The sequence below is a fragment of the Lynx rufus genome, unplaced genomic scaffold (genome assembly GCF_022079265.1).
Source record: "Lynx rufus isolate CCGP_SWC_20201006 ecotype Redwood Valley unplaced genomic scaffold, mLynRuf1.p SCAF_32, whole genome shotgun sequence".
Taxonomy (NCBI): domain Eukaryota; kingdom Metazoa; phylum Chordata; class Mammalia; order Carnivora; family Felidae; genus Lynx; species Lynx rufus.
The window spans coordinates 4,402,160-4,421,698 of NW_025814848.1; the positions used below are offsets into that span (position 1 = coordinate 4,402,160).

The window sequence follows — 19,539 nt, forward strand, 5'->3', positions numbered from 1 at the left end:
TCGTGCTGGCAAAGATTGTATTTGTCATCTCAGCCCCTGTCTCCTGCCTGTGTGTCCTACTCATTAAACAGTCAGCAAGCATCATTCCTGTGTCAGATGGGGAGTCCGGCATGTGGGGGACGCTCTTTTCCTGAGCGCACAGACTCTAACGGAGACCGCAGGCCGCGCCGACATCGGTTCCCCCTCCCCCCCCGTGCCTTTCACCCGGCTCGTGGGCAGACCCAGACCCAGACCAGCGGTCACAGGGACTCTGCACACCAGGTGCTTAGTGGACTGTGTGGACCGGTGGCGAGGACCCGCCTGGGGTGGCTCCGGGAGGGTGCACGGTCGCCAAAGCCCCCGGGCCCGGCTCTGCTGCACCACCCCTCTCCCCCTGTGGCCCCAGAGCCCCTGCCTCCGTGTCCCTGGGGCAGGTGGGCTGAGGGGGCGTGCCAGGACTTCAGGAAGGGCTTTTGGCGGGAACGGTGTGCATCTTTTTAGGACTGTCTGCCTATCTACGTATTGGAGTGCTAGTGTCTGCCCGTGGTGTACTTTCGTGCCCAAAACGGTGCCCTGAGGCTTGAGAGGACGGAAACTCCGTTGGTCTCCAGGACCGCCCATGTGCGCTGAGTGCTGCTCGCGAAAGGAACGCTTCTGAGCCGCAGACTGTGTGCACCGCACGGGGTTCTGGGGGGCCGTGGGAACGGGATTCCTCTGCTCCGTTGCTTGGGAAACGGATTTGGAAGACTTTTACTTGGACCTCTGGGGAAATGCCACAGCAAAGTCTCAGGGCCCCACTTCCGCTGCAGAAGGGGCCCTCACGGGAAACAGGCGCCAAGTGACGGGTCTCGGTACAGCATTCGTGCAGTTCATTCTAAGTCACGGCGCCCCAGCAGATGTACGTTCAACTCCAAAGCGGGATTGATTGATTGATTGATTGATTTTAATTTTTTTTTTCAACGTTTATTTATTTTTGGGACAGAGAGAGACAGAGCATGAACGGGGGAGGGGCAGAGAGAGAGGGAGACACAGAATCGGAAACAGGCTCCGGGCTCTGAGCCATCAGCCCAGAGCCTGACGCGGGGCTCGAACTCACGGACCGCGAGATCGTGACCTGGCTGAAGTCGGACGCTTAACCGACTGCGCCACCCAGGCGCCCCTCCAAAGCGGGATTTAAAAACCAATGTCTTACACAGTTTATTGAACAAATACAATCCGTGAGTGCCTGCCCTGTGTCAGTCACTGTGACGCTGGTTCCAAGTATCCCAGAGCAGCTGCAGGAAGACAGACACGGTTCACAAATTGTCCACAGAAGGTGAACAGGGCGCTTAAAGGCCTTGACAGAAGGACCCGGTCTAGCTCGTGGTGGAGGACCTTTGGAGAAGAGGACTTGCCCTCCTGAGAGAAAGGACTGGTCCCCGTGGGAGGATCCCCAGGGCAGAGAGGTTGCTGCAGGCAGACAGCAGGTGGGAGATGGGGCACTGGGGCCGGGGGGTGGCAGGAGGTAGGTCTGAAACATGGAAAGATTTGCAGTCTTCGTGCCCCTTTCCTGCAGGCCTCCAAGGGTGGCTTGGTCACATGTGGAGAAAGCACAGGAAGGAAGGTCCTGTGTGCACTGAGGGGCACACGGCCCTTGGCCGACAGCGGGGCCCAGCTGCGGGGCACAGGCACGGCATGGGGGTGCGGGGTAGATCACAGAGGTGCCCAAAGGCGAGGCAGGAAGCCAGTGCCAACGGCTTCGACCAACCTGGAACGGTGACTTTCAGATCATACTTTCACATGTTTGCTGGATTGAGCCTTGGTTTTCCTGCTCGTCTAAGCCTGGTGTTGTGTTCTTTTGCGGAGATGGCAGATGGCCAAGTCTGAACTGGGGACAGCGGGTCCAACTGCACCTTGGAATTGTTAAGAATAACATAAAACGTTAGCACGAACAACAGCAAACAGGAGACCTGGAAGACAGTGGGTTAGCTGCACAGCTCTATAGACCTGCCTCCCCAGGTTCTGCCCTGGGGACAGGCCCCCGGATGGAAGGCCGGCTTGTCTGAGTTGAGGAGAACACAGACGCGTCCTAACAGCATCTCCTGGCGGGAGGGAAAGAGGAGTGCAGGGTCTGGGCTCCCCCCTGACGGCCGTCCGGGTTCCAGGTTTGCTTGCAGGGTTCCTGAGGTCCTTCCGGCAGCTGTGGACACCGGTCCAGACACTCGGACTCCGGATGCAGCGTGTGACGCCTTTCAATGCACCTGCCTCTCCCCTCGGTCATCTGGGGCGTGTCGGTTCGTTGTTTCACGATCTTTAATGTACTAAAAGTCACGGCTCGAGGAAGACCGCACTGTGCCGCCTGCTTCCGCCACAAGTTCATGCAGGATGCTCTCTTGGAAAGAGTTCGTCTCCGCTGGTGACAGAAGCATCGTGGGTTGCAGGCAGCAGCAGAGGAGTCTGGAGGGCGAGGAGACGGAAACGCGGGTGGCAGAAACGCACAGGGGGCTCCTCAGCGCGGGGCTCCGGCCACTGAGGGGCACCGGCTCGTCGCGTGCCGCTGACCCAGGTAGCCCCGGCGGTGTCCTCTGCCCAGGGGTGCGCCGTCCACAGGCCTCTGGTGGCCTCAGGCGGAGCACACGGTGGCCCTCGGCCGGGCTGCCAGGGAAGTGGATGGGAGACCATCAGTGGCCCCATCGGGCTGCGGGCAAGAGCCTGACCTGGACGGCGCTCAGACGCTCTCCTTGGGCACCACTGGGATTTGGGGCAGAGGCCCCTGTGTGGCCCGGGGGTGCCCCGTCCCTGGAGACACCCGCATGGGGACCAGATTCTGCCTGCGGGGAGGCTCCCCCTCCTCGGCAAGGGCTGCAGGGAGCCCAGTGGAAGGGTGTCCCGAGTGGTATCGGTCAGCAAGGCCGGGACACATTCGCCAAGTTCTGCGTTCCCTGTCACACCATATCACTTCTGTCATTGCGTCCCTGCTGCCCGGGTCTCTCCTGAATCGTGGGCTCTGGGACCCGAGGCGGAGTCGTCTCCCCGTCACTGCGCGGCTTCTACTCAGAGAAGGGTCGCTGTATCGCGTGTGCATGGCACATACACGCATCATACGTGGTGCACGTGTGCACATTACGTGCGTGCCGACAGGCGGCCCCGGTGGCCTCACCAGCCCCCAGGAGTGAAGAGAGTCCTCGTATCCGACCAGCACGTTTGCTGCTGTGAACCCCAACTCAGTGGTCTGTCTGTCTCTAATTTCTCAGGTCTAGGCAGCCTGTTCTGACCAACGTGCTGTGGAAGGAGGATGCGGCTTATTCACAACGTCATCGTCATCGCCTGTTCTTTCTGATTCGTCTGAGTTCCTAAATGTGCCAAACGTTGTAGCTGCTGTAGGCCCAGCGGCTGCTGTCTTTGGAGCTCTGGATCTCCTCCGGTGACAGTGGCACCGGATAACTGTTCCATGTTAGCAATCCCAAGAGCCATGTGCCAGGGGAAGGACGTGGGTCCCGTCCACGAGATGGTTTTGATCGAGCCCTGAACAAGCATCCAGAGGGCCAGAGAGGCAGAGGCAGTGACGTGGAAACGTGCCTGGCCCCCCCCCCCAGGAACGGCAAGGAGGTCACTGATCCTCCAGCCAGCCGAGTGGGCAGGGAGGGGGAGGGAGGGGGCAGAGGAGAGGCAGAGGTGCGTAGGCCGTCCTGAGCGCCTGGTTTTGACCTGATGGAGAAGCGGAGGGGAGGGAGCGTCCGACTGATGTGTCAACCACGTGTAGGTGACCGGCCAAGGGGCTGGTGCCATCACTATGGTGAGCCCAGAAGGACTTGTCTGTGGTGGCACGTGGGGTGATGGGAGGAGTGGATGGCAAGGTGTGGGTCCCGGTGGGCGAGGAGTGCAGGTGCACTAGAAGTCGGGCAGAGCCTGGAGGGGGTGGGGATTGTGGGGACGCCCCGGGTGGCGCCTGCAGGCAGTGTGGCCTACATACAGGTCGGGAACTCGAGGGAGGGGGGCAAGCTGGACACGAATGGGGGCATCATCAGGGTACAGATGGCATTCAGTGCTGTGAGACGAGACTGGCACAGAAGACGAGAAGTGCCCTTGGACGGAGGACAAGAGGCCAGTGCCCGAGAACCAAGTTAGTATCTCAAGAAGCAGGGACAGACCTACTGTGCCTGGGACCACTGGACCCGCCAGGCAGCCGTCCTCTGCCACCTTCCCAGGGCGCGGGGCGGGGCGGGAGCAGTGCAGAGGAGGGGAGGAGGGGGGAGGGGAGGAGGAGAGGAGGGGAGGAGGGTGGGCCCCGGGGCAGGGCGGGAGCAGTGCACCTGCCGAGCAGTGCCAGGGAGGGCGGGAAGGGCTGGAGCAGTGCACGCGGGGAGCAGGGCAGGGGAGGGCCGGGAGGGCCCGGAGGGCCGGGAGGGCGGGCCGCGGCAGGGCTGCGGAGGAGAAGGGGAGGGGAGCCTCCCTGTCCAAGCACAGGTGGTGCGCCCGCCCCTGCGCCGCGGCGTCACCCCGTCACCCCGGGGTGCTCCCCCTGCTCCGGTGCTGCCGCCCCTCCCCCCGCCTCCCTGCAGCGGTTCGGGGCCCCGAGCGGCGCCCGCTGGCCTCTTCGCTGGCCTCTTCCTGTGCCTGTCCCCTGGCTCCTGTTCCCAGCGGGCTCCACAGGCCCTCCCTCCTCTCCCCGCAGACATTCCTGTGGGGAAGGGAGCCACACTCGTTGGGCGGACGCGAAATTACAGGACCAGCGGGAAGGGCTGTGTACCCGCGGGAGGCTGTAATTTACACGGGGTCGGGAACACCCACCGTATCCAGTAAATAGTCTCGCAGTGTAGCCGCTCCCCTCCCTGGCCCCTCCCCAGGCCCCGTGACCCCGTCGCCATGGAAACCACGGGGGGGGGGGCGGTGCAAACGCCCGCGCACGCGCAGCAGGTGGGCTGAGGCCTGGGCCCGGCGATGCCGGCGGCGACGGGCGGACGCTGGGGGCGCTTCTGGGAGCAGCGGGCCCGGCAGCTGCAGCGGCAGGTGCAGGTGAGCAGGTGCCGGGAGCGCAGCTGCGGCCCCGCCTGCAGCCCCACCCCCTCCCGCCCCTGAGCCTTGGGGGGCGGGGGCGCCCCAAGACCGCCCGGGACGGAGGCTCCCGCCGTCTTCCACCTTCTGCTGTGTAGGGTGCGAGGTCCTTCCTCGTCTGCCCTCCCGCTCGGTCCCCCAGCCCGGCCCCCGACCCCCGCGCGCCCCACCCTCCCCTGAGGCCCCTCTCCGTGACTTGTCGAGGGGCTACTACGTACCGTGCTGAATTCGGGGGTACAGTGCTTAAGCGACCACACACCTGACCTTTCTGTTCCCTGCTCTCGGAGTATAGGTGGGATAAAGGAGGAAATAATCACAAAATAAACGTAAACCACCGAAGTGGGCCCATGATGACGCTGTGGAGGGGACACACCCAGTCCTACAGGGGCTTGTAATGCAACCCTGGCCGGATGGGGGGGTCCAGGACCGTCTCCCCGTGAGCGGAGGTGGAGCGGGGTTCTCCTGAGATGGGAGGCCGCCATCTGGCAGTGCGTTGAGGGTCAAGGACAGAACTGTCCCCAAAGAGGAACAGCCTCGCAGTGGCGTGTGGCCGCGGGGCTGGCGTTGGGCAGAGCCCCGGGGAGGCTGCTGGCTGGGGCTGAGGCGGGAGGGGGGCGCCCGTGCAGCATGAAGCGGGACTAGAGATGTTCTTTATCTTGAGGGCCCCGAAGGGCTATCGAAGATATTTTAAGGGAGGGAGGAAGCAGTTAGATCCATATTTTGAAAATGTCACTCAAAACGTCCCTTGTAGCGAGTGACCCCGCAAGGGCAAGCGTGAAGTTGTGAGGGCCGAGTTCGAAGTCGCAGGCAGGACTTCTGGGTGGCAGGATGAGGGCCTCTGTGAACCCACTCCCGAAAAACAAGCCAACAGGTGAGGGTCACGGCAAAATGGTGTAGCGCCCCCCGAAGTTGCCCAACAGCATTCACCAAAGGAAGCGACGTTTATTCGAGAAACCTGCTAAAAACCTCTGTAAGCACAGAAAAAGTCTGCGGCCCCTTGCCTCACACCACCCAAGCTCAGCCCGGCCGAAGGTCCGCTCTGGGCGTGTGTGGCCAGGAAGACGGGGCTTCCCCTCTCCTCGGCCTCCGACGACGGGTCGCCGTATCTCACCAGTCTGGACGGGCCACCGGACAGTCGAGGAAGCTAAGTTCCTGGCTGACTGTGGCGGAGGCTGGGGGCCTCCCTCCTCCCACGGAGCTTCCGCTCCTATCATGGAGGCCTTACTCCAGAACAGAGGCCGGGGCACTGGGGCTGCAGTCACTCTTCCCCAGCTCCATCAGCACAAAGGTTTCATGGCGAGAGAGCAAGCCAGGAGCCCAGAGGCCACAGGCCTCCCGGTGCCCAGAGGGCTGACGTTCATCTCTGGAGATTTCCCTCAGGGCGAGAGGCAGCCCATGAGAGAGAGCTCTGAAGCTCTTCCCACAGGAACTGACTTCATCTGAACCGCTCTGGTGAGGTTCAGAAGCAAGAATCTTCTTAATTAAGAGCACTTACCAGTTGGCTTGGGCGCCATAACAAAGTACCACACACCAGGTGGTTCAAACCACAGCAGTCGACTCCCCACGGTTCTGGAGGCCGGGAGTCCAAGAGCAAGGTGTTGGTGCTGGTTTCTCCTGAGGCCTCTCCCCTTGGCTTGTGTGTGGCTGCCTTCTGTGGTGTGATCACTTGGTCTTTCCTCTGTGCATGGGTACCCCTGCAGTCCCTCTCTGGGCCCTCTCTGGGCGCCCAGTCACACTGGATTAGAGCCCACGCCAACGGCCTTATTTCAACTCAATCGCCTCTTCACGGGCTCTGTCTCCAGATAGTCACACTCTGAGGCCCTGGGCTTGGGAGTCCGACACGTGAATTCGAGGGGAATACAGCCCTAACAAGCAGCAAGCTGACAGGCCACCTAGTTCACACCGGTCTGAGAAGAGTCTGAGGTTGTGCCAGATCTCACAAATGGGCTTCCCAAAGTATCTCTGCCCCAGTTTAATTGGAGCAGACAGTGGAGAAAGTCACGCCCCAGGCCATTGTTGCAAACAAGCCATCGAGAGATCAGGGAGAGGTTAACTCGGAGCCCTGCTTCAAAACTGCTGTCTCCGGTGCAGGTGCCGCGCGGCCGTGTACGTGTCCAAAGCTGTGTCCTTCTAGGAGCTACACCAAGGCTTCCCGCTGAGGGGGAAACAGACTTCCCTAGAGAAACTGAGCTGAGTCACTCAACAAAGCACACAAGGTGGGGGAAAGGCGTCACTATCTAAAGTTTCTACCATATATTTCCTAAAATGTCTGGTTTTCAACAAAAAGAAATTATAAGACATGAAAGAAACAGGGAAGTGAGACTCATCCGCGGGGGGAGGGGTGGACGGACAACAAGAACCACCATTGGGAAGCCTGGTGTTGGCATTAATAAGATAGCAAGGCAGTCATTGTGTGAACATATAAATATGCTCAAGGGACTAAACGAAACCACATTATAGAGGTGAGGGAAAATATGATGATTTCTCATCAGATAAAAAATGTCAATAAAAGGATAGAAAATACTTAAAAAAAAAAATTGTAATCCTGGAGTTGAAAGTAGCTGAAATGAGGACACTCCCCAGAGGACTCAAGAGTAGATTTGAATGGACAAAAAAGAAAAAAAAAAAAATCAGCAAACTTTTAGCTTGGTAGAAATTATGCAATCCTAAGAACAGAGGGAAAAACAGAAGGAAGGAAAGTGATTGGAATCTGTTGGTGCAAAGCGTGTAGGCACACCAACATACACACGTCACAGGGGCACCAGGAGGGGAGAGCGAGAAAGCACAAGAAATATTCAAAGAAATAATTGCTCAAACCCCCCAAATGTGTTGAAATTTGGAATACGTGGAAGCAGCTTCGTGGACTTCAATTAGGATGACCACGAAGAGATCCACACCCACATGCATCGTAGTGAAAACACCGAAAGAGAAGACCATGGAGGGAAGAATGACTCATCAAGTCAATCCACAAGCAGACTCTCAGCAGCAGGAGGGGCCGTGGGGTGATGCACTCAAAGGGCTGAAAGACAAATCCTGTCAACTAAAAATATTATATCCAGCAAAACTGTCTTTCAGAAATGAAGGCAAAATAAAAGTTTTCCCAGATAAACAAAGTCAGACAAAATTCGTTGCTAGAAGGCTTGCCTGATTAAGGACATTGAAGGAGGTTCCTCAGGCTGAAAGCAAGTCCCTGCCCCTGCCCCAGAAACACAGATCCACAAAGAGTGCCAGCAAAGACAGTCACGTAGTTATAAAAGGATAAAGGTGTGTTTTTCTTGTTTTCTTCACTGATTTAAAATAAGTAATTGTATAAAACTACAGACATGTAATTGTGTCGTTGAAACTATAACTTGTAGAAAAGTAATATGTTTGACAAAAGTGGCACAAAGGAGGTGGATGGGGACAAAGTTTTGCGAGAATAGGGCAATGACACCAGATGGTAGTTTGAATCCACAGGACCAGGTGAACCTGGTGGTTCGTCATGGTGAAGAAGGCCAGCGCAACAAACCCTGCAAGTCTCCTGTCCCTTCTCTTCTCAGATTCTTTAATGAGCATGAGATTATGTGAAGCAGCAATGATAGCACTGGACTGTCACATGTATGAATGTGACGTGTGATGCTACCAACCCAACAGATGGAACAGGGGAGTTCAGCTATAGCAGGAGCGTCTCTGTACCTCACCAGGCCCTGACTGTCCCTGTGAGGTACACTCTCCCACCTGGCCACACCCTGACTGTCCCTGTGGGGCGGACTCTTCCAGTCTCAAAGTATAGGGTGAGCTTTTGAGAAACCACGAAGAAAACTATTCAAAAACTAATGGAAAATGTCATTGAAGAAATTAACATTTCATGCTAGGAAATATCCAGTTACGGCAAAAGAAGTCAGCAAAAGAGGAACAATCAAAACGTGAAGCACATAGAAAATGAACAAGTGAAGTGTTGGGTGCAAACCTACATCAGCAGCCTTAAATGTGAGTGGACAAGACATCAGTCAAAAGGCAGGCACTGTCCGGCTGGATAAGAAGCGAGTTCAAACTACATGCTGTCTGTCTACAGGGGACATGCTTTACATTCAAAGATACAAATAGCTTGTAAGCAAAAGGATGGAAAAAGGTACATTATGCCACCATTAGCTACAAGAAGACTGAGTGACTGTACTAATATTAGACAAAATAGACTTTAAGATGACATAAATGTCACTACGAATAAAGAGGAACATTTGATAATGACAGAAGTGCAACTCCATCAGAAAGATAGGAAAAGTATATGTGCACCTAACAACATAGCCCTAAAATTGACAGAATTGAGGACACAAATCAGCAATTCAAAAATAATGGCTGCAGACGTCAACCCTCCCCTTTCAGTAATGAACAAACAGGACAGGGGACCGGCCAGGAGACAGACAACTTGAACGACACTACTGAACCAAGTCAATCAGGCGGACGTCCACAGAACACCCTGCCCACACAGCAGGAGGACACATGACCTTCTCAAGTGCACGTGGCACAGGCCCTCTGGGTTAGACAATGTACTGGGCCACAGAGGAAGCCTGAGTACACGTAAAAGGATAAAGATCATAGACGGTATGTTTTCCGGTTACGATAGAGGGAAGTTAGAAATTAATAACAAAAATAAATTTAGGAAATTCACAAATATGGGAAAATTGAATAAGATACTTTTAAATTATAGTAGATCAAAGAAGAAATCACAAATGAGGTCAGGGAACATTTTGAGAGGAATGAAGATGAGGGTACCACCCAGCAAAGTTTGTGGGATGCAGCCAAGGCAGCACTTTGAGGAACAGTCGTGGACGCAAACACCTACACTAAAAAAGAAGCTAGCTCTCCAATCAATTACCTAAACAACAGCTCAGGACACGGGATAAAGCAGAGGAAGCAACACCGAGCACCAGCAGGAGAAAGCCACAATAAAGACCAGAGCAGAAACAACTGAAATAGAGCATGGCAAACTATAGGGAAAGTCAACAGAACCAGAAGCTGGCTGTTTGCAAAGATGAACAAAATTAACAAACCCTTAGTTGACTGAAGATTCAAATTAACAAAACCAAGAATTAAGGACAAGGCATTGCTACCGACTTCACAAAAATAAAAAGGAAGTCAGGAACATGCTGTGGACAGCACTGCTATGATTTAACCAGGGTGAGTTGGTCAAATTCCCAGAGTCACAGATCACCGAAACCGATTCAATAACTAGAGGATGTGAGCACAACTGTAATGCATGCTGAGGTTAAATTAGGAATCCGAAATCTCACAAAGTAAACCCCGGGCCCAGATGGTTTCTCTGGGGAATTGTACCAAACGTGTGAAGAGAAATGAACACCAGTCCTCCATGAACTCTTTGGAAAAATAGAAAGGAGGGAACATTTCCACGGCGCCAATACTTACCTGATGTCAAAACCCATGCAGACGTCACACGAAAACTGCAGAGCAATGCCTCTTATGGATGCAGATGTAAACCTCTTCAAAAAATACTGGCAAACTGAATCCGGTGGTACGTGAAAAAGACATACGCCCTGATCAAGTGGGAATCATCCCAGGAATGGCCTAGCGTTCCAAGGTCAGTTAACGTCACAGACCGAATCAACAGAATGAAGGACAAACCCCGCGATCATTTCGATGGGTCCAAAAACACGCTTTTGACAAAATATTACTTCGCTTCATGATAAAAACACTCAGCCGGCTCCTCAACCTGATAAAGGATGTCCCCGAAACCCCCCTGCTGACACACGTAACATGAGAGGAGCAAGACAAATGTGTCCTTTCACATCTGTTCACCGTCTCCCTGGAGGTGCCAGTCAGGGTATTCAGGCAAGACAACGAAAGGAAAAGGGGTCTGTACCAGAAAGGAGGAAATAAGACTGTTTCTGTCTGCAGATGACATGATCTCGTATATAGAAAATCCTAAGGAAGCCACCAAAAAAACAACGCTCCTGGCACTAGTGATTTCAGCAAGATTGGAGGATATGAGGTCCATGTGCAAAAGTCTGTTGTGTTTCTATTTCATAGCAATGAAAAGACAAAAATGAAATTAAGAAAACCGTTCCACTTACAAGATAGTCAAAGATGATAAAATGCTTTGGAAGAAATTTAACCCAAGAATTGCAAGACTCGAACCCTGAAAATGATAGTCAACATCATTGGTGATCAGGGCAATGCAGATCAAGTGGCAATGATACGCCCCGGTGGCTGTAATCAAAGAGACAGATGGAAGTATCTCGAGGGTGTGGAAAGTGGAATTCTCATACACTGCTGGTGGGACCGTGCAGGGAAGACAGTCTGGAAGTTCCTCGACACGCCAACCGGTTCCGGTCCTAGGCATGTGCTCAAGTGAAGGGGAACCGTGGAGGGGAACCGCGTGTCCGCACAAAACACTCGTTTGGGAATGTCACAGCAGCACTATTTCTAACAGCCAGAAAGTGGAAACAACCCAAATGTCCTTCAAGTGATGAATGGGTAAATAAATGTGGTCTAGCTTCACGATCTAATATTGTCAGGCAATAAAAAAAATGAAATTCTGATGCCGCAACATGGTTCAGCCTTGAGAGCGTGATGACCAGGGAAAGAAGCCGGTCACGAGGGACTGCATATCATATGATTCCGTTGATACAAAATGTCCAGAGTTGGCAAATCTGTAGAGACAGAAAGTAGATTCATGCTCTCCTAGAGCTGGATCGGGGTACATGGGGGGGGGGGGATGGGGTTTCTTTTGGGGTAGTGGATATACTGTGACATAATTTTGGCGACGTGGCACGATGTGAGTGCACTAAACGCCGCGGACTTGTGCGTGTCAGGCGGGTTGCTCGCGTTTAAGGGAATTACATCTCCATAAAGCTAGTCGGGGTGGCATCTTAGAATCGAGTGACTTTCGTGGAAACACTCCATAGGTTTTCTTCAAGAGGTAAAATCAACTGAGCGTGGTAACAGAAGGTCTAGATGACGCCCAGGTTTCCAGTTTCATAACCCGTCACAAAGAGCTTGACCTAAACTTGTCACAGTTCTCTGTGGGCTGTGAGTCACGGGGCATGGGGAGGGACCCCCCACAGAAGGGACCGTGGCACGTGAGCTGCCTTCCCGGACCCCTTGCTTTCCTGACCACCAAGGCCTCCAGCTGCCGGCTTTCCCAGCATTCATTGTAAACAGCTAGTATTTAAACTTCTCTGCCTGAAACCCTGCAGGCAAAACCCAGCCTCTTCCCTGCCATCCCTCCTCCCAGACCACGCCCTCCCTGCCCCCCTCATCCTCCCCTCCCCATCCCTCTGCCCCTTAACTTACCAAACTCATTCCCGCCTGAGGGCCTTTGCTCAGACTTTCCCCTTGGCCCTGGGTTTCCTCGCTGGCCCTCCTCCCCCTCTCTGAACCCCCGTCGCTGTTTTAGCTGTGACGGGGCTGCTGCCCCTCCCCCAGCCACACACTGGCCCTTACACGCTAGGATGGGAGCCCCACGCCCGATGGGTTCACTGCTGTATCCATGGCACCCCGACATGTGCCTGGCATGTGACAGACTTCTAACAAACAGATATCTTTTAAATAAATGAATTAGTAAAAGGAAAGAGGGGCACCTGGCTGGCTCAGTGGGTGGAACGTGTGACTCTTGATCTCAGGGTCGTGAGTTCAAGTTCAAGCCCCACGTTGGGCATGGAGCCTACTGGGGAAAAAAAAAAAAAATTGAAAGAGAAGCCGATTTTGGTGAGCAGAAGCCTTACAGAGGTGCCTTCCAGATCTGAATGTGCATATAGGTCACCTGAGCTCTTGTTAAATGTAGATTCTGATGGATTTAGGGGGGGCTTTTCAGCAGTTTGAGGTATGATGTATGTGCCCTAATGCAGGATTCGGTGCCCCCAGCGAGCCCCTGGCTTCTGGGGACCACACTTGGAATGGGGGTCGTAGACACGGGGTGCGGGGCCCCCACTCCAGCCGACCTCCCCCCACAGTGCTTCACTGAGGCGGCCGCTGGCTTCCTTCCCCAGAGTGTTCTCAGGATGGAAGTGCTTACTGATGAGTGTCATTTACACTGATAATGTCCTGTTTCGGTCCTCGGTTTTAGGCCAAAGAAGAGTGGATAGTTGATCTGGAAACAGAAAATGCAGTTCTCCACCTGAGGCTGGCGCAGGTAACACACGCCCGTGTCCGCAGTGCCGGGGGCTCAGGGCCGCCGTCCGGGCCTTCCCTCCCGTTGGCTGAGCCGGTGGGACTGTCTCCCCCATGACCACACGAGGTTCCACTCCCGTCTCTCCCCGCGCTCTCGAGCATGTAGTGAGGAGTAAGTTCATGGTGCGTGTGATTTTCCAAACGGCTTCACTGAGGTACGACTTACAGGAGGTGACTTCACGCGGTTTGCGTGTGCAGTTGTGTTCAGTAAAGAGTGGCTGCCCAGCACCGTGACACCGTGCGCCCCGAAGCCCGCGGTGCCGCTTGACCCCATCGCCCATCCTGCCGCCTCCTGGACCGGCCCTGCCATCCTGGGATAGACGCCCGCGTGACTCAGCCCAGACTGCGTACCGCACCGAAAGGAAGAACCGTCCCTCAAAGATGCCTCTGCCCGCTTTTCCTGCTGGTTTGCTCCTAGAAGGGAAGGAGAACAATGGCGAGCGTTCGGGGGTCTCTGTCCACACTGTTCTCGCCCAGCGCACCGCTGCAGCCTCTGGGAGACCCTGGTGGGCCCCGTGTGCCATCCCCGTCCTTGTAGGAGGAGAAGACCCGTGAGGAGGAGCGGGGACGTTTGCAGACGCTGACCGTGAGGACTGGGGTGACACAGCCAGGGCCCCCCGGGTGGCCGCAGGAGAGGTGGGAGGACCACGCCCCAGAGCCTCTGCCGGAATGTGGCCGCGCTCCCCGGGATTCTGGCCTCCGGGACCGAGAGAGGACGCGTTTCTGTTGTCTTCAGTCTCCCGGTTGGCGGCGATCTGTCACAGAGGCAAGTTTAGAAAACTAACGCCCTTGCGAGGTCCTCATCTGTGAATTCCGACCCCTTCAGAATTCTCCCCGGAGGCTCAGGCAGAATCAGGTCTCCAGGCTCTTGACACTCCTTGCACAACCCCGTCAAGTTTCCCTGGACAAAAATGAGTCGCACTAAATTGTGCCTTCGTTTACAGCTGCTCCTGCTGCCTCTTGAATGAAGGACTGATTTATTTGTTCACGCACCAGCCACGCCTGTGCGCGGGGAACGGTCACGGCAGCGAGCAACCTGTCTGAGCCTGCGCCCGGAGGAGCCACGTCTCCCCTGCGTCCCACCATGGCCCCCCGGGTCCGGGGACGTGCCCGCACAAGGCGGGTGAGGCCAGTATCCGCGGGCAACGCCCGTGCCCTCTTCTGCTGCAGGAGCCCCCTGTGGCCGCAGCGGCTGGGGCTCTAGAGAAACTTCCAGCCCCGAGTGGAGGCCGCGAAGCCGGAGCACGGAGCAGGTGGGGTCGCGGAGGTTCACCAGCTTTTGTCGGCGAGGGTCGCCGCAAAGCACTAAGGGATTCTCCAAGCACCGTTTGGGTGAAGTTAACTTTTTTTTTTTTTTTTTTACATTTACAATTTTTGGGCACAGAATGTCAGTTATATAAACCTGACGACTTTTTTTGGCATTTGTGTGCTTCAGTCCCTCTTCGTCATTTTTGATGATGACGAGACAGAAGATCTTCATTTCTGCGGCCCCCACGTCCCGCTGGCTCACCTGCAGGTGACGGGGTGACTGGGATGACAGCGGGCAGCGTGGGTCCGTGCGGTGAGTCGGGTGCACACGGGACCCTGCCGGGAACCGTCTTCTGTTGGATTGCCAAGTCCCTGCGCAGACAGTGGCTGCACACGGCTCCTGTTTTCGGCGTCTCCCTCGCCCCACGTGAGTCGGACCCCATCCCTCGTGCCGGGTGCTTGCGCTTCTCCCACGTTACCCCCCAATCTCCCTGGAGGCTCGCGGCTTCCACCTGTGTCTCCAAAACCAGACCAGCCCCGGAAGCCGGTCGGCCCGCCTCCCAGGACCAAGCGCCCAGTGACTCTACGTCATGCTCCTCTGGGTCACCGTGGTGCTCACCGTCAGTCCCAGGGACTTTAGAACACAGGCTTCGGTGTTGACTGTGCCTCACTCTTCTTCCGGAGGATCTGAGCCTTCTGCGTCTAGGGCCTTTACTTTGCTTCGGTTCAAGGGATGGAAGCAGGTAGCCCCCAGAGCCCCTGCTCTCCCAGCTGTCTGCAGTTGGGAGACACGTGTCTGCCCACGTGCGCCCGGCACCCGTCGCATGTAATGCAGCATCCGCCGCGGGCACCTGTTCTGCGACGTCTTCGTAATCCCGCTGACGCTGACGGACGGGCTCCCTGAGCTTCCCTGCTTTGCAGATTCTCTGCCTCACTTGTTCACACTTCTGAATGTTTCCGTCCACAAGTAACGGACTCTCCAGCCTAAGTAGTGGCCCTTCCCAGCCGCCACCTCCGTGGCCCGCTCCCCGTTGCACACGTCGCTAGGGCGTCCGTGCCGCTCCTGGGGAAGGAGACGGGCGTGCTTGGTGCAGGGTCACGAGCGTCCCAGCCTAAAGCTTGGGCGGAAAGAACACACTCATGCTCGCAGTTTGGAGTCGGGGGAAGACGCCGGCTTCGGCAACACACAGTGCAGGCCCAGAGTGGCGCTGTGACGGCACGGACCCACGACGACGCGCAGAGGTCCCTCCCCAGAGGTACACACAGACCGCATCTCCGGCATTCACGGAAGGATGGGATGGAATGACCTTGACAGTTGACAGAACTCTCGTTCCCCTCCGCTTCCGCATGGATATTTTTGACAGAACGTTTCCTTGCTTCGCAGGTAGTGAGTGGAACCCGATCTGCGGCTCCCTGAGGCCCCACTGAGCAAACGGGCCAAATTAAAACCGCCATCTGGTTTGTTCTACTTCCTTTCTGTCACCAGTGGCGGAATCAGTGCCTCGGTAACTATGTGCTGAGAGCAGTGCCTTGAACGTGCGCGTCGTGTTTCTCTGGAGCTCATCTCTGTGAGGGAAGGACACCGAGGCAAAGTTTGACGGGCACGGCGTTCAGAACCGGGGATCTGCAGGGCGGGCTCCCCGCCGGGGCACAGAGACTGCCAGCCTCTGCCCAGCTGACGGCAGGGTTGCCCGTATGGTGTGCTGTAGAAGAATCGTTAGAACAGTCACACGCCGGCAGAGTTGTGTTTGGCAACAGAGAAAGATCTTAGTAGAAGTTCGAGCGAAGGGAGTCGTCGGAAGATCAATCAGCCGGAACCAGGAGGGCCCAACACCGCTGTTCATTGGGCGTTTCGCTCAGGGATTGCGTTTTGCTGGGTACGGCAGGAAGAGAGGACGGGGGGAAGGGCCGTCCGGGGCCAGGTGCTGGTGGCATCCACAAGTATGCCTGTGGTCCCGCTGTCCTCCGCTGCCAGCACCCACCGTCCGTGTCCTGGACAAAGGGGGCTGTGTGCTGCCGAGAGCAGCCGGTGTCTCCTGCTTCCACGGTGGCTGCTGGGGCTCCAGCTGTCCCAGCCAAGGTCAGACGCTGGGAAGGAGGAGTCAGGCAGACGAGGGAACACACCCAACACGTCCGCCACGTCTGTCCGTCCGTCCGTCTGTCTTTAAGTCGTTGCTCAGAAATCCTACCCAGTGACTTGTGCTGGGTCACGTGGACATCCTACCTGCCAGAGACCCAGGGAAACGTTGCTTTCGGTGGGACGTTGGTAAATGGGGGTGTAATCGTACAGGAGGGGGCACTGAATGGCAGCAGGCCACCGGCGGCCTCCGCCGGGCTAGCAGCCGACGTTCGCACGGAAAGCTGAGCGACGCTGGAATCTGTTTCTCCTTTGGGGATAGTTCGGCGCCCGGACCCGTCCCTGCGGAAGTTCGGGCAGAGCTGGTTTCAGGGCCGTCCCCGGCAGCCTCTCGTGTTGGGGTCCTGCTAATTGTGGCCGTGACAACGGCCTCCTGTTTCTCTCCTGGGTCTGGTTCTCCCTTAGGAACCGTAGACATTCTGTGAGCCTGAGTCTGTGTGGTGACGGACCTAAACGAGGCGTGTTTTGTCCCTGCGTGTATGCACCCCCCGAGTCACTAGGTTGTGCACTGAGGCCGGTGCACGCTGACCCAGCAGCTCTAGCTCAGGGACGGCCGATTCCCTCCCGGGGGGCCCTCCCTGAAGCTCAGCCTGGAGCGGACGCCCCCGGGAGCGACCCGTCCCAGGGGGTGGCTGCGTCTCCGCTGGGCCCCCTGCTCCTCTCGGTGGCCCCGGCCAGGTCCCACCTGAACCCGCGGGCCCAGGCGCCTCTGGCCCACAGCCGGCTGGCTCTCTGTCCCCGCCCCGCCCCCGGGCCTGGTCTCCTGGCTCTCCTGCCGGCAGCAATCTTAGGACCTCTCCTCACTCGCCACCGTGCCACCGCGTTTGCAGACCTTGCTCCGGGATTCCGGCCCCCCTCTTGCATGCACCCGGGTCTCTGGCTCCGGGGGCCTGTCGAGTCCGCCACCTTTGAGCGCCACGCTCCGTGCATCGCGCCGTGGGCCTTCCCGTGGGCGCTGCGCTGCCGGAGGCTGGGGTGCAAACAGGAGTGTGAGTTACCACCCAGTGCGGTCTCTGCCGGGGTCTCCGCGCTGCCCTGCCATCTGAACCCCCAGTCAGCGGAAAAGCTCTCCCCACGTGCCCGCTGTCCCAGCACTCGCAGAGGATCTCCTGGTGCCCGGCAGGTGCACCCGCCCGCTGCCCCCTGCCCCCTGCACACGGCGGCTTCCCCTGCTCTGCCCGCAGGGGCGCCTGGCTCAGCACACCCTCCGCGCAGGGTGGGGCCCCACCCTCCTGACCCCTGGGACCCCTGACCCCGGATGCTCGATGCTCGGCGGTGCGGGTCATCAGGGGCGCCATCGCATGCCTGGCCAGTCGTGGCACAGGCCTCCTCGAAGCAGCTGGTGCTCCCGCTACTTCCTCCTCTGGCGGACAGTGTCCCGCCCGCTCTCTGCGCCGTCCCCAGTCTAGGTCAGAGGCCCCCGAGCCCCGCATCCACCCCAGAGGCCCCCTGGGCCTCCTCCTCGCTGCGGGGACCTGCGTCGGCGACCCGCGTGTCCTGCTTCCTCCCCTGTGCTCCTCCCAAACAGAGCAGCGAGCTCCTGGAACGAAGGGACCCTTATCCCTGCGTCCCGCGGCTTCCGAGCTGTGCAGCTTCGGGTTTGCACACGGGACAAATGTACCCGTTATGTAGGTGATGCAGTTCTGCGCATTCTCGCCGGCCTGGCCGTCCATTTTCTGCGTCTGGGAGGCCTGGCTGAGGCCCTGGGGGGCAGGCCGCCCACAGTGTCTCCTGGCTGCAGGGACTCGGTGGGACGCAGAAGCACTCCAGCAGGTGCCGTGGGAGACGCAGCAAACTCCCGATCGTGTCACCTCCGGCTCAGGCCCCAGTGCCGCTCCTCCCCAGCCACCCTGCCCCGGCCACAACCACGGGGCACGCCCTGTCTTGTCCTCCCCCCCCCCCGCCCCCCGCGTCATCTCCCAGCCGAGCCAGGCTGTCCCCGGCTGTGTCCCCGAGTGGGTCCTGACTCATCCTCTCCGTCCCCCGTGATGGTCCCCTCACTCTCTCCTGCTCCACGGAGCTCCCAGCTCCTTCTACACAAGTATCTGTCGGGAAAATCTGAAGAACCCGCCCAGACGGCGACCCTGTCCCTGACCCGTCCCCCTCGCCGTCCTCTCCGTCGCTGCGTCGCCGGACCGCCTGGGCCTGTGCCTCAGCTCGGCCGCCCTGTGCCCGGTCCCCACGCGGTCCACCTGCGCGGCCGCTCGGGGTGGGTTCCCTCTGCGGCAAGGGCTGTGCCCGTGCTAGCGCGTGGGGCACGGCCGGCAAGCCGTGAGCGTCCTCCCCTCGGAGAAAACGCATCCGCTCCAGCGCGCTGAGACGCTGAATCCCTTTTCGTGTTTTCCACACACCAGTACCAAGGAGCGGCTGGACAGAGCGGAAGCGCGTCTGCAGGGCTGTGCTCCCTGTGCGGCCCGCGGGTCCGGCTGCCGAGAAGCCCCCACGCGGCCCTGCCCCGGCTCCGCCCGGTGATTCAGGTAGGAGCCCCCGCCCCGCGGCCGCGTTCACTTGTGTTCTGGTGAAACTGTGGATGCCATGCCGGTCCAAATAGGTCCACCTTTTTCCTTTTGTTCCTGTTCATTTATTGGGGGGAGGGGCAGAGGGAGGGGAGAGAATCTTAAGCAGGCTCGACCCTCAGTGCAGAGCCCGATGCGGGGCCCGATCCCACTGATGACGGAATCAAAGGCAAGAGAATGTGGCTGAAATGCCATCTCCTTACGGCTCGCAGCCCGCTGACACGTGAAGCATGCGGAGCATGACCGTCCTCCAGGAACTCACGCTGCCTTGGTGCTCACGTTTCGTTAAAGGCGAACAGTAACCTTATCCGCACGGCAGCCAGCCCCTCACGGTTCTGGAAGCCACCTTCGGCCCCTATATCCCCTTCCCCCTCGCACCACAAACTAGGAAGTGTGTCGTCAGTCACTCCTCATGACCCCAGTGCCTGTCTGCCTGCCCACGGGTCCCGTCCCCGTGCT

At 57.6% G+C, this 19,539-nt stretch overlaps 1 protein-coding gene across 1 annotated transcript in view; it reads left to right on the plus strand.

The window, feature by feature from the left end:
• The first annotated feature begins 4,899 nt into the window (after nt 1-4,899).
• KIF25 (kinesin family member 25) overlaps nt 4,900-19,539 on the plus strand; it is a 45,305-nt gene continuing 30,665 nt past the window's right edge. Inside the window, exons 1-3 of the mRNA XM_047093143.1 lie at nt 4,900-4,974; nt 13,076-13,141; nt 18,919-19,041. Coding sequence (XP_046949099.1) covers nt 4,900-4,974; nt 13,076-13,141; nt 18,919-19,041 — 264 coding nt within the window. The remainder of the gene's footprint in view (nt 4,975-13,075; nt 13,142-18,918; nt 19,042-19,539) is intronic.